Source organism: Jaculus jaculus, chromosome 15, assembly GCF_020740685.1.
Source record: "Jaculus jaculus isolate mJacJac1 chromosome 15, mJacJac1.mat.Y.cur, whole genome shotgun sequence".
In the NCBI taxonomy this organism is placed as follows: Eukaryota; Metazoa; Chordata; class Mammalia; order Rodentia; family Dipodidae; genus Jaculus; species Jaculus jaculus.
The window spans coordinates 36,279,669-36,293,741 of record NC_059116.1 but is presented as its reverse complement, the minus strand read 5'-3'; the positions used below and the strand labels follow the sequence as shown (position 1 = coordinate 36,293,741).

General features: G+C 54.4%; 1 protein-coding gene across 6 annotated transcripts; it reads left to right on the top strand.

Moving 5' to 3' along the window:
* Positions 1-3,162: 3,162 nt before the first annotated feature.
* On the top strand, positions 3,163-12,209 carry Ubxn6 (UBX domain protein 6). 6 transcript variants are annotated; one of them, XM_004654963.2, is made up of 11 exons: positions 3,163-3,292; positions 5,498-5,664; positions 5,900-5,964; positions 6,271-6,399; positions 7,836-7,933; positions 8,311-8,386; positions 10,517-10,601; positions 10,680-10,899; positions 10,994-11,124; positions 11,199-11,347; positions 11,690-12,209. In XM_004654963.2, exons 1-11 carry the CDS (start codon positions 3,210-3,212, stop codon positions 11,816-11,818), a joined length of 1,332 nt encoding a protein of 443 aa, XP_004655020.2. In that variant the 5' UTR covers positions 3,163-3,209; the 3' UTR covers positions 11,819-12,209. The 6 variants fall into 6 exon arrangements, with proteins under 6 accessions (XP_004655020.2, XP_044991358.1, XP_044991361.1 ...); XM_045135423.1 differs by having other exon boundaries at positions 5,468-5,664; XM_045135426.1 differs by lacking the exon at positions 3,163-3,292 and adding an exon at positions 3,656-3,725.
* The last annotated feature ends 1,864 nt before the right edge of the window (positions 12,210-14,073 follow it).

Here is a 14,073-nt window from a genome sequence, read left to right as displayed (position 1 = left end):
AAAAATGTTTTTAAAAACAGACCATGTCTTTCATCTCAGCACTCAGAAGGCAAAGGTAGGAGTTCAAGGCCACCCTAAGACTACATAGTGAATTCCAGGTCAGCCTGGGCTAGAGTGAGACCCGACCTCGAAAAACAATGATGACAACAACAGCAACAATAATAATATCTTTGGGCTGGGGCTTAGCATGTTACACTCACTTAGCAAGCATGAAGCTCTGGGTTCCATTCCCAGCACTGTATAAACCAGGGATAGTGGTCCACACCTGTCATCCCAGCCTTTAGGGAGTGGAGACCAGCCTGTCTACATGAGTCCTTGAAGCAAGTATGTAAAGAATGAAGCCCGTTAATAGAAGATGCACACAGTCTATCCCCTTACCCCTTTGTAGAAAGGAAACAGGAGGTGAAGGTTGACTTCTGGGTTGCAACCTCTTCTCAAATTGTTTCAAGGACTAAGGGTCCCCTCACACCTCCCCCTCTGTCCCAAGGGGACCAGACCCTCCACAGTTCTTACCACTGTCCTCCCCTTCTTCAGCCACATGGGCGCCTCTCATTTCCTAGTGAGTCGGTGTTGTCCCTCCTGGCTTGGCATAAGCTTTGTCTTTGCCACATTCCTGCAGTCCTCTTGAGTCAGCCTGTCCTCACTCCAACTCCTCTGTTGAGGTTTATGATGGCTATCAGTCTGTCTGTCTAATGTCCACTCTGCAACCTGTACATATTCCAGTGGGGGCTTCTTTCTGTCTTGCCAGCCCCCAACTAGATCCAGGGCCCAGTAGGATTCAGCCATGCTCCTCAACTTTTCCCACAATATTTTTTTCAGTGGTGTAACCAGTTGGAAAGAAGTGGAAACATGGGGAGGAGTGACAAGAGAAGGTAATGGGGGCATTTTGAGCAAAATACATGTTAGAGGCTGGGATATGGCTCAGTGGTTAAAGGTACTTGCTTCCAACTCTTGCTGGCCTGGGTTCGATTCCCCAGTACCCATGTAAAGCCAGCCACACAAAGTGGAGCATGCATCTGGTGTTCTTTTGCAGGGCATAAAGGCCTGGTGCTCTCATACCCTCCGCTCACTAATAATTAAAAATATTTTTCCAGGCCTGGTGGTGTACACCTTTAATCCCAGCACTTGGGAGGCAGAGGTAAGAGGATTGCCATGAGTTCAAGGCCACCCTGAGACTATATGGTGAGTTCCAGGTCAGCCTGGGCTACAGTAAAACCGTACCACAAAAAAACAAAAGAGGGCTGGAGAGATGACTTAGCGGTTAAGCGCTTGCCTGTGAAGCCTAAGGACCCCAGTTTGAGGCTCGGTTCCGCAGGTCCCACGTTAGCCAGATGCACAAGGGGGCACACGTGTCTGGAGTTCGTTTGCAGAGGCTGGAAGCCCTGGCGCGCCCATTCTCTCTCTCTCCCTCTGTCTGTCTTTCTCTCTGTGTCTGTCGCTCTCAAATAAATAAAAATAAATTAAAAAAAAAAAGAAAAAGAAAAAAATTTATTTAAAAATACATTATAGGGCTGGAGGGATGGCTTAGCGGTTAAGTGCTTGCCTTTGAAGCCTAAAGACCCTGGTTTGAGGCTCCATTCCCCAGGACCCACGTATGCCAGATGCACAAGGGGGCGTACGCATCTGGAGTTCGTTTGCAGTGGCTGGAGGCCCTGGTGTGCCCCCATTCTTTCTCTCTATTGCCTCTTTCTCTCTCTGTCACTCTCAATAAATAAAATTTAAAAAAATACATTATATATTGGCCTGGAGAGATAGATGGCTTAGCAGTTAAAGTGCTTATGTGCAAAGCCAAAGGACCCAGGTTCAATTCAAGACCCACATAAGCCAGAAGCACAAGGTGGCACATATATCTGGAGTTCGTTTGCAGTGGCTGAAGGCCCTGGTTTGCCTATTCTCTCCCCCCCCTTCTCTGTCTCTAATAAATAAATAAAAATAAATCTTAAACTGGGCGTGGTGGTGCACATCTTTAACCCCAGCCCCTGGAAGGCAGAGGTAGGAGGTTCACCATGAGTTCAAGGTCACCCAGAGACTACATAATGAATTCCAGGTCAGCCTGAGCTAGAGTTGAGACCCTACCACGAAAAAAAAAACAAACCTTAAAAATAAAAATAAAACAAAAATACATTATATACATGTATAAAAATGTCAATAAATGGCTGGAGAGATGGCTTAGCTGTTAAGCGCTTGCCTGGGAAGCCTAAGGACGCCGGTTCAAGGCTGGATTCCCCAGGACCCACGTTAGCCAAATGCACAAGGGGGCGCACGTGTCTGGAGTTCGTTTGCAGTGGCTGGAGGCCCTGGCGTGCCCATTCTCTCTCTCTCTCTGCCTCTCTCTGTCACTCTCACATAAGTAAAAATAAACAAAAAAAAAATCTTTAAATGTCAATAAAAAAGATACATTTTAATGTGTGACAGCATCACTCTGTAGCCCAGGCTATCCTGAACTCCCTAGGTCAACCAGGCTGGTCTTGAACTCATGATGATTCTCCCTCCTTCAGCTTTCCCAGTATTGGGATTATAGGCATGAGTCACCACACGTGTGTTGGTACTGCTTTTCAGAAGAAAAATTTTGCCATGTGAACACTAGGGATTTTTTTTTTTTTTTTTTTAATTTGAGAGAGAGATTAAGGCAAATAAGAGAATGGGCGTACCAGGGCCTTCAGCCGTTGCCAACGAACTCCAGACATGCGCCACCTTGAGCTTTAGGTGGGAATAAAACCTGGGTCCTTTCGCTTTGCAGGCCAGCGCCTCATCTCTCCAGCCGAGGTATTTGTGAAAAGCACAATAGAGCGTGTGCGGCACACTGGGGTCCACGAGCAGCTGGGCCGTGGGGACTGAACTGGGACTCTGGGATGTAGTTACTGCGGGGCCTGGGGCAGGGCGGAGCACAGGCCAACGCACCGACCATTTCCGAAGGGCAGCTGAGGGCTTCAGACACCGCCTCCAACCGGAAGGGCGCTCATCGCCCGGGCAACACAGACGGAAGGGAACACCGAGACGCGCGCCGGCGTGCAGAGCGGCCGCGCCAACGAGCTGCGGCACGCTAGAGAGGCACGTCAGGCCGATTGTCGCGTGGGCGCGCGAAGGCGGGACTTCCGACACGGTGGTATTTTCTTTCCGGTTGTTGGGTCTGCCGGCTCCTCCCCGCTCGGGCCCAGTGCCCCCCGCCCCCGCCCCCCGCGGCCCTCCGCCGCCGGGCCGCCGCCACCATGAAGAAATTCTTCCAGGACATCAAGACGGACATCAAGTTCAAGAGCGCAGGGCCCGGCCAGAAGCTTACAGACTCCACGGGGTGTGTGACGGGGCGGGCGTCGAGCCTGAGGGGGTGTGGGTGAAACGCAGGGAGGGAATGCTGCAGCGTGGGGGCCGCCGTGGGGTGGGTCCGAGGGGTGGGTCCGAGGAGCGGCAGGGGTCGGGCGAGGGGACCCCCTCTGAGGCGGGGCCTGGAGTGTGTGTGGGGTGAAAGGGCGGGGTACATGGATGGGCGTGGCGTGAGAGGCCGGGCTAGATGGAGTAGGAGCTGAGGGCGGTAGCGTTGGAGGAACGTGAGCGATGGGAGGAGCGAGGGGGCGGGGCGTGGGAGGGGCAAGAGAGGAGGCTGAAGTGGAGGGGCGGGGCGTGGGAGGAGCAGGAGAGGAGGCAAAGGTGGAGGGGCGGAGCGTGGGAGGACCAGCAGAAGAGGCAGAGGCGGAGGCAGAAGTGAAGGGGCAGGAGAGGAGGCCGAGGTGGAGGGGCGGGGAGTGGGAGGGTCAGGAGAGGAGGCCGAGGTGGAGGGGCGGGGAGTGGGAGGGGCAGGAGAGGAGGCTGAGGTGGAGGGGCGGGGAGTGGGAGGGGCAGCAGAGGAGGCAGAGGTGGAGGGGCGGGGAGTGGGAGGGGCAGGAAAGGAGGCCGAGGTGGAGAGGAGGGGCGTGGGAGGGGTTGGAGAGTAGGCAGAGGTGCGAGTGAGGGAGGGATGCTGGGAGCAGAAGAGGAGTATTGTGGGAGGGAGAGTACCTCTCTGGGGGTTCTTTGACATGTGCTAAGTGCCCAGGGCTTGGAAGAACTAGGCATGGTTGGGAGGTAGCAATCGTCCTTGCCTTCTATGACAGTCCCTGCTTGTCAGGTGGGAAATGGGACACTGGAGGGGCTAGGCACTGTATGGGCTGCCCAGGATGTTGGGGACCCGAGATGGCTGTCAGCACAGTAGGGTCTGTGGGACTATGGAAAGGCCATGAGGAGGAGGATATACTGAGTACCAGGGGCTGGGGCTGAATGGGAGAAAAAAGGTCTGCAGCCAAATGGGGGAGGACTGTACATGATAGAAGGTACATGGGGGAGGACTGCAGTTCCAACCTGTGGGGATCTCCTATGGAGCAAAACTGGAGCCTCAGGTGGGGTGGGGAAGCATCCACCCAATAGTCTGCAGTGTACCTGGTAGCTTAGGGCACAATCACCCATGGGCCCATACATCAGCATCCATGATACAAGAGGAGGTGGCCAAGGAGTAGGCCAGGAGAAGAAAGGGGCAGGTTGCCTGGGAACCCTCTCAGAGAAGGTGGAGCATGAGTTGGGACAGCTACATGTAGCTTGTAGCCCTCAGACCCATCTGCTCCCCCAGATTGAACATGCTACAGTAGGAGGTGTGTGGTGTGATGAGTTTTTGAGGGGCGCTGGCTGCAGCCATGTGTTGAGAACAGTGGGTCCCAGTGTCATCAACAAGGGTGACTTCAGTATTTTACATGTGCGCCAATGGGGTGGTTCACATAGCAGTGAATGCCAAGGGCTGGTTTGTCCAGGTCCTAGTGTGTGGAGGGAGTAGCAATGGGAGGAAAGGGTGCTGTGTGTCAGTGCACAGTGTAGAGTGAGGGGCTGAGGTGACAAGCCCAGCTTCTAGAAAGGTCTGTGGGCTTAGAGAGCAGAGGACAGATGGCATTTCCTGGATCGGGGTGTGGTGGAAGCTTCTCGTGGCCATTTCCTTCCATGCTGGTCACTTGAGACACAGTGATCTTAGCAGGCTGAAATGAAATGGGCTCTTTGTGATGTGCATGACCCAGGGCCTAGTGATGCTGAGGAAACAGTGGATCCAATATCATCTGTCCCCAGATCCTGGCACAGTGCTTCCTGAACTCTCAGGAACCCTTCAGGTTATTAGAAAGGGGACTTTGAGGTCCCAAGAGCCTATGGGCCCAGCATATGACCCCAACCACGCCAGGGTGAGTTCAGGAGGGAGGGAAGGCTGGCTGTGACCCCATGATGGCGTCAGGTAGTCTACATAGGGGAACATGCTGTTCCCATGTTACAGGTGGGAGTGCTGAGGCCCTGCTGGGGCAAGATTTGTGTGACAGAACCACCTGCCTGTTCTGGGTTCAGCCTGTGTCTGCACCACCTGGTGGCCACAGGGTCTCAGGAAAGCCAGGCACTGCCTGATGGGGCAGGGACAGGCAATGGGACACCCTTCCATTTCCCTTCAACAACATGGCTGCCTCAGGAGACCACTCACACCCCAGTCTGTGTCCAGGGAGAAGGCCCCGAAGGACAAGTCACCACCACAGTCAGCCCTCCACCAGCCCCGTCAGGGACCCACCAATGAGGCGCAGATGGCGGCTGCAGCTGCCCTGGCCCGGCTGGAGCAGAAGCAGCCCAAGACCCGGGGCCCCACATCGCAGGACTCTATCCGGAACCAGGGTGAGTGGGTGGCCTGACTTGGCTCAGGCGTGAGACCCCTGCACTGAGCTCTGGGTGGACATGAGGCATGAACCACACCTCTGAGAAGGTCCACAGTGTGCTGGCCCAGAGTGGTAGCAGGTCCTGTATGTTGGTTGCATGTGTGAAAGTGACTTACTTAGAGGGATCTGAGGCTCCATGTGTTGCAGAGTCCTCACTATGTCCCCTCTTCCTCTTCCTCTATGCCACCCTTCAGTGAAAAAAGAACTCCAGTCTGAAGCCACTGTCAGCAGCGGACCAGAAGCCTCCGGGACCAACAAGGTGATGCGCCTGCTGGCAACAGCCTTGCCCCTGGGGCAGCATAGAGGCAGCCAGACCCTTGAGAAAGCCTTGTGCAGAGCGCAGGGCTATGATGACCGGGGGTGGAGGGGCAGGTCACTGTCACTCTGCCATAGCTCCTAACCCAGGGCGAGGGGCCGAGCTGCTATGCCATGCATCTGTCTCTGTGGCAGCAGGGAGCTGTGATGGGGAAACTCTGGAGGGAGGGTTGGCTCATCTGGCCAGGGTTGCCCCTGCATGTCTATGTGTGTGGTGGTCTTTGTCCCCATCTGACTCCCTAATCCTCAGGCAGCTGAACCCAGAGAAGACTTGCCTGCCCAACTGGCTGTGACAGGCGTGTACTTCACCTGTCCGCTCACTGGTGCCACCTTGAGGCGGGAGCAGCGGGATGCCAGTATCAGAGAGGCCATCCTGTCGGTGAGTGGCCTTGGGCCCCCTCACCAGCCTATGCCACCTGAAGCTTGTCTACAGACCTCATATGGTCTGGCAACCACTTTGATGGCCTGGCATCTCAGATTAGAGAGGGGGTGCTCATGGGTGGTATGGTCCAGAAGGCTGAAAAGAGCAGACAGGGAAGCCAGCTGTAGTGACACATGCTTGTGATCCTAGCTCTGGGGAGGATGAGGCAAGAGGGCTTACACATTTCAGGTCAGCCTGAGCTAGAGTGACACCTCAGAACAAATGTACAAAACCAGGAAAGAAAGAAGAAAAGCAGAGAACAAGTCTACCCTCTACCACGTGCAGTATGTTTCCAGTGACTACTGGAATAGCTTCCTGTATGCTTGGCAGCTTAAAGCACATTAAAAAAATATTTTGTTTATTTTTTTGAGAGAGAGAGAAAAAATGGGCACACCAGAGCCTCTAGCCACTCCAAACTAACTCCAGATGCATGGACCACCTTGTGCATATGGCTTATGTGGGTCCTGGGAACTGGTGTCCTTAGGCTTCACAGGCAAGCGCTTTAATCACTAAAATCATTGAATCATGTCTCCAGCCCTTAAAGCACATTTTTACCTGCACAAAGTCCTGGGATCAGGGCCAGACACAGGGCTCTGTGTACTAAATTCAGGTTGGGTAGGGGTGGGCCCTTCTGGAGGCTCCAGAGAGGATCCACTCTGGTTTTTCTAGCCTCTAGGGCCTGCATCCCTTGGCTCATGGCCCCATCCTTCTCCTTTCCTCCTCCAGAGAGGCAGCCTGCTGCAGCTGCTCTCTGACTATCTTCCCTATCACGAGCCTTTGCCAATGGCTCAGGATGTGAGCCTGCTCATCAGCAGCCTCCATTCCACTATCACATGACTGCACAACTTCTGAGCTTTCAGGGTACAGATGTGGATGTGCATGTGTCAGCCCTCCTGTTTAGATTTGCTAGTGTTTGTTTTCATTGTTTGCTTGTTTTGGTTTTTCAAGGCTGACCTGGAATTCGCTATGTATTCTTAGGCTGACCTCGAACTCGCAGCGATCCTCCTACCTCTCCCTCCCGAGTGCTGGGATTAGTGTGTGCCACCATGTCTGGCTGGCCTTTTCACCTCTGCTGCCTGACTTGTATGTGGCCCCAGGAGGGATTTGCCAACTGTGGCTTCTCCCAGTCCATAAGAGATCAGGAAGGCATCACCAGGCAGCTATTGGAGCCTTGCTGGACTCAGTTTGGTAAAGCCAGCATGCTAGGCACAGCTGTTGCACCTCATGGTGCCCTGGGCCAAGGGACACACTTGCTATTCTCTGCTTGGGGTTTGGCTGACTTCCCCCAAGTCCCAGAGAAAGGTGTACTCTTGTCTTCTGCTCCCTGCTCTGGTACTGCTGTCGCTCCTGTCCCTGGAGCCCATTTGGTCCTCAGTGTGCCTTCTCCCTGTCAGCACTTCTCCACTGACCCTGTGGGTGCTTCCATCATGAAGATCCACACCTTCAACCGAGACCATGACCGTGTGAAATTGGGTGTGGAAACCATCGCCAAGTGAGTGACTTCAGGCCAGGCAAAGGGGCTGAACTCTGGACTTCAGTGTTCCTGGGGGTGGGGCCTGGGGAGCTGGGGCCTTCCTATACTGCTTCTCTTCGGGTTGGTCTTACAAGAACACAGGGAGGAGACAGCCTTGAGCCCATGCCTCCTTGAGCCTAGCCACCTCGTTCCTCAGACAGGAATGCTGGGCTCTAGGGTGGGCACCCACTCCTGCCCAGTGGTGTCTGTGGCATGACCTCTGGCCTGAGTGCAGTTCACTGTGCCCTTACCCTGTTCTCAGCCAAGGGAGGCTCTGTGCTGCCTTCACCTGGGGCAGAAGGTACAGAGCTTCTAGGTGGCCCTGGGATGCATGTCCTGTCCTCCTCTGCTCCCAGGTACCTGGATAATATTCACCTGCACCCCGCAGAGGAGAAGTACCAAAAGATTAAATTACAGAACAAGGTGTTCCAGGTGAGCCTTGGCCACAGGTGGGAAACTCCCACTATGGGGTGCCTGGCACAGAAGTGGGTATTAGGGGAGAGCCAGTCAGAATCACACATTTTGTGGCGTGGATTTAATGTGTGCCTGAGGCATTATACATACATGTGCCGATGTGTGTACCCAGACAAGAGAAAGATGTGAGTCCTCACCTATCTTTTACCTTATTCCTTGGATCCAGAGTCTGTCACTGGACCTGGAGCTCCCCATGTTTTGTTTAGACTGGATAACAGACACCCCCCCAGTGATCCTCCTGTCTCTGCCCCTTCAGCACTGGGGTCATAGGCGTGCATGGCCACGTTTTTTGTTTTGTTTTTTTTTTTTTTGCATAGATGCTGGGGATGGCACTCAGGACTTCATGCTTGTGTAGTGAATACCCTTAACCCTGAGCATCTCCTCAGCACTTGGGAAATTTGTGTGTGTGTGTTTCATGTAGGATCTCGTGTTAGCCCAGGCTGACCTAGAATTCACTCTGTAGTCTTAGGGTGGCCCAAAACTCATGGCTATCCTCTTGCCTCTGCCTCCGCAGTGCTGGGATGAAAAACACATGTTCTACCACACCCAGCTGTGGGGACTTTTTCTTTTCTTTAATATTTTATTTATGGGGGGAGGAGAATGGGTGTGCTAGGGCCTCCAGCCACTGCAAATGAACTCCAGATGTATGTGCCACCTCTGGCCTACGTGGGTTCTGGGAAGTTGGACCTTGGTCCTTTGGCTTTGCAGGCAAGTGCCTTAACCACTAAGCCATCTCTCCAGCCTGACTTTGTTCATTGAGGCAAGCCCAACAGACTGGCCTTTATTTCGATGTGAGAGTGTGGGGGAGGGGTGGAGAATTGGCATGCCAGGGCCTCTAGCCACTGTAATCAAACTCTAGGCACCTGCTCCACCTAGTGCATGTGTATAACCTTGTGCACTAGCGTCTGGTTTAAGTGGGACCTGGAGAGTCAAACATGGGTCCTTAGGCTTCACAGATTAAGCCTCAAACTCGTGGTGATCCTCCTGCCTTAATCTCCTGCATGCTGAGATTGTAGGCATGAGCCACTCATGCTTGGCTTCTTGTGTATTTTTTACTGTTTTTTAAAATCTTTCTTAAAGAAAAAAGTCCTTTTTGTTCTGTTTTCTTTTCTTTTTTTTTTTCTTTTTAGTTTTTTCGAGGTAGGGTCTCACTCTAGCTCAGGCTGACCTGGAATTCACTATAGAGTCTCAGGATGGCTTCGAACTCACGTTGATCCTCCTACCTCTGCCTCCCATGTGCTGGGATTAAAGGTGTACGCTACCACGCCTGGCCATGCTTTCTTTCTTTTTTTTTTTATTTTTAATTTATTTATTTGACAGCAACAGACAAAGAGGCAGAGAGAGAGAGAAATAGAGAGAATTGGCACTCCAGGGCATCCAGTCACTGGAATTGAGCTCCTGATGCATGCAGCACCCTATGCATCTGGCTAATGTGGGTCCTGGGGAAAAGAGCCTTGAACCGCTAAGCCATCTCTCCAGTGCCCCCCCCCCCTGCTTTTAGAGGTAGGGTTTCACTCTAGTCCAGGCTGACCTGGCATTCACTATGTATTCTCAGAGTGGCCTCAAACTCACAGCAGTTTTCCTATCTCTGCCTTCTGACTGATGAGATTAAAGGTGTGCACCTTTCTGTTGTGTTTTGTTTCTTTGGAATACAAGGTCTTGAACATCAAGGCCATAGGGATATGAGGATCTGACACACAGTGCCTAGGAACAGATAACCCTGGCTGGCCTTTCCCAGGTGGTTTCCCTGCTCTTTGACTGGAGTTCTTTGGAAAATGGCCTAGAGAGGCTTTGTTCCTACAAATGGAGGTGCTGAGGCTCCTTGGAGAGATGCTAGGAGGGCAAGGGGGCCGGGGCTTGTGTTCAGAGCACAGCTGGGGTGTGACACTAAGGTCACAGACCCCACCCAGCCCACTTCATCCCTGAACTGTCTGTGCATGGGTCCCCAGCTGCCTCCTTGGTCCCTAGCATTTTAGCCTTTTTGGAGTCCGAATGCACCTGTGGGAACTGCAGGGTACTGGGAGAGTGTGGGTGCGAGGCCGCTGCCCATGCAGGTGAGGCCCCATGGGACTGTGCTCTCGCTCACAGGAGCGCATCAGCTGCCTGGAGGGGACCCACGAATTCTTGGAGGCCATTGGATTCCAGAAGGTGCTGCTGCCCGCTCTGGATCAGGGTGAGCCTTCGGGTAGCTGGGGCGGCAGGGGAATGAGGAGGGCCTGCCCTGCCTGATCACGGCCTGTGGCACCCTCAGAGGGTCCGGAGGAGTTCTACGTGCTGGGCGAGGCGGCGCGCGCGGAACCTGAGAGCCTGGAGCGCCACAAGGAGCAGCTGCTGCGTGCACAGCCCGTGCGGGCCGCGCTGGACCGGCAGCGCCGTGTGTTCCGGCCCTCGGCGCTGGCCTCGCACTTCCAGCTGCCCGCGGACTTCTTCAACCTCTCGGCCGACGAGCTGCGGCGCGAGCAGAGGCTCAGGTGCGGTCGTGGGTGGACGGGGGTGGGCCCGCTGGGTGGCAGTGGGGGGATGGGGGCCCCAGCGGGTCGTGTCTCTGTCCTGTGGTGTCTGCAGGGCAGAGGCGGTGGAGCGGATGAGCACACTGCGGACCAAGGCGATGCGCGAGCGCGAGGAGCAGCGCGAGATGCGCAAGTACTCGTACACGCTACTGCGCGTACGCCTTCCCGATGGCTGCCTGCTGCAAGGTGGGCAGCGCCCCCCCCCCGACCTGAGCGGCACGTGGAGGGGGTGCCTGCCGCTCATGCTGCTCCCCTTGCAGGCACCTTCTACGCCCGCGAGCGGCTACCCGCGCTCTTCGAGTTCGTGAGGGAGGCTTTGCAGAACGACTGGCTGCCCTTCGACCTGCTGGCCTCTGGCGGGCAGAAGCTGGCGCAGGACCAGGACGTAGCCTTGAACGAGTGCGGACTGGTGAGAACCGTGTGAGGCCCCCAGGCCTGCAGGCCGTGTGAACGGTGCTCAGGCGCGGGATCAACCCAGGCGTCTGCATTAAAGCCCCCTTCCCGCTGGCTGGAGTGGGTGGGTGGTGTCACCTTAAGTGAGTTTCAAACATCTTGGGGTCTCAGTTTCCTTCCTGTAGGACAGGAGTGGCAGGTCCTTTCATGAGTGGTTATGGAAAAGGGGAGTGCATAGGCTGTGGACAGGAGGCGTGAACAGAGCCATGGGGCTGTCTCTATCACTGGTTGAGTATGTACCAGCCCAGGTCAGAGTGTACTCACCTTGCTGAAATAAAGTGACACTATGACCTCACAGGTCCCTTCAGCCCTCCTGACCTTCTCATGGGACGCAGCAGTGCTGGAGGACATGAGAGCCGCAGGAGTGGAGCCAGCCACATCTGTCCTGAAGCCTGAGCTCCTGGCGGCCATGGAGCAGCTCTCCTGAAATAAAGCAGTCCCGCCGTGCCGCACTCGCTGTGCCAGTGTCTCCCACCTCCCTCGCCTGGGAGCTGCCACCTGCTCTGGAAACAATTGCCTCCATCTGAGCTCTGGTCCCAGGCAGCTGTGAAGACGACCAGAGTCCATCCAGGGTCGTCCATGGATCCTGAGGCAGCGAGGATGGTGTAGATAGAAACCTTCTGCGGGTCTCTTGGAGTCCAGGGTGATGGTTGTGGGCATCACCTGGTCAGTGTGGACCTGTCCCATGGGTTCTGTGGGCTATGGACAGAAGTGGCCTGTCTGTACCCAGGCTGGTGACCGTGGCAGGAGGGGAACATGCTAGCCTGGTGCTCAGTGGTTTACTTACGAACCTGAATAAATGGGCTGCTTTAAATCCAGCTACCTGGAGCTTCATTGGAGGCACTTGAAGCAGTGCCACAATATCCACCACAGGCAGTCAGCTGTTGGGAGCACTCAGATGTCCAGGCCAGGTAGCCCTGCTATTGCCCACAGGGCCCAGGTGAACAGCTCTCTAGGCTTGTGGCAGGTGTCTGCAGGCCTGCCCCAGGTGGGTGTTCTGAACTCTATGCCTGCAACTAAACACCTGGGACCTTTCAGCTCACCTGTAGAGCTGCCAGCATGGGCTTGGCTCTGAAGAGGGCCAGTGAGTATCACACAATGATGGCCTGTTAGAGGCAGCAGTGGCAGGAAGACAGGCAGTGTTTTGTAATAGCTAAGGTCCTAGGAGAGCAGTGTTAACGATGTAGCATCCCCATTGACCTTCCACTAGGCATAAGCTTCCCCTCTAAAACAGTAGGACACAGGGATCCCTGGAAGACCCCACAACACTCAGGTCTCTTTTTTGTTTTGTTTTTTTCAAGGTAGGGTCTCACTCTAGCTCAGGCTTACCTGGAATTCACTATGTTGTCTCAGGGTGGCCTCGAACTCATGGTGATCCTCCTACCTCTGCACCCAGAGTGCTGGGATTAAAGGCTTGTGCCACCACGCCCGGCTAGGTCTATCTTGCAGCTGTGGTGGAATTGTGTTCCCCAAAGACAGCCATGCCCAAGTTCCCAGAACTTGTGAATGTCACTGCACCAAAGGACACCAGGCAGATGGGTCTATCACCAGTGTCATCAGAGGATCCTGAGAGAGGAGGCAGGGGCATTCTAGACAGGTGGCAGTGAAGGACTTTATTTGCCTTTGGCCTCTGCAGCTGTGAGGGTGCCAAGGCTGGGGCTGAGCTTCCTTCTCTGGTCCAGGTCTACATACAGCTGGGAGGCCCAGTACCAGTACTCTTTCCCAGTTACTGGCTGAGGTCTCTGGCTTGGGGATGGTGATGTGGGGGGGGGATGGACCTTTTAATAATTTTTGGGTTTTTATTTTTTGAGGTTGGGTCCCACTCTAGCTCAGGCTAACATGGAATTCACTCTGTTATTCTCAGGGTGGCCTCGAACTTATGGTGATCCTCCTACCTTTGCTTCCCAAGTGCTGGGATTAAAGGCGTGATCCACCACTCCCGGCTAGGATGGACCTTTTAGACTGCAAGGCAGACTAGGCCTCAAATACTCATGCAATGGGAAGACCTCACCTGGAGCTAGCTGCACTAGTGAAATGTCCCATTTAAACTGGTAGGTGTGGCCTTGTGTGCCTGTAATCCCAGTCCTCAGGGGAGCAAAGGCCCGAGAACCCTTGGAATCCATAGATTTAGGCTCAAAAGTATTCCACATGGAAGACCACCACACGTGTAAAAACAAGTGTCCAATACAAATGGAGCCAGGCCCGGTGGCCCAAGCCTGAGCTAGAGTGAGCTAACCCAGGGACTGGGGAGCATGAGGGCCTGAGTTCAGATCCCTAGAACCCACATAAAGAGCTCAGAACTACAGTGGGCAATGTATTAAGAGAAGGGAAGTTAACAGTTACCTAAACTCCCAGGCCAGCCAGACTGCTGCAAACAGGGTGGAAGGCCAGGACACCCAAAAGCTGTCCTTTGACCTTCACATATGCACACACCCAAAGTCTCCTTATAGTCGCCTCCCCCAACCAGGAGTGCCAGTGTAGGAACCAGGCCTTGCTCACTGCCCTCTCAGGACCCAGCAATTTTGAGGACCAAGGCATTCTGATGCCTGCCCAACTGAAGGCTCACCTCTGAGGCTGTCAGGAATCCAATAATGCTTTGTTGAGGGGAAAACAGAGGGGTGCTCCTCTGTCCTAGCCAGGGCAAGGCCCCGCACTGTACTGAACAGACCTGGAGTGTTTGCC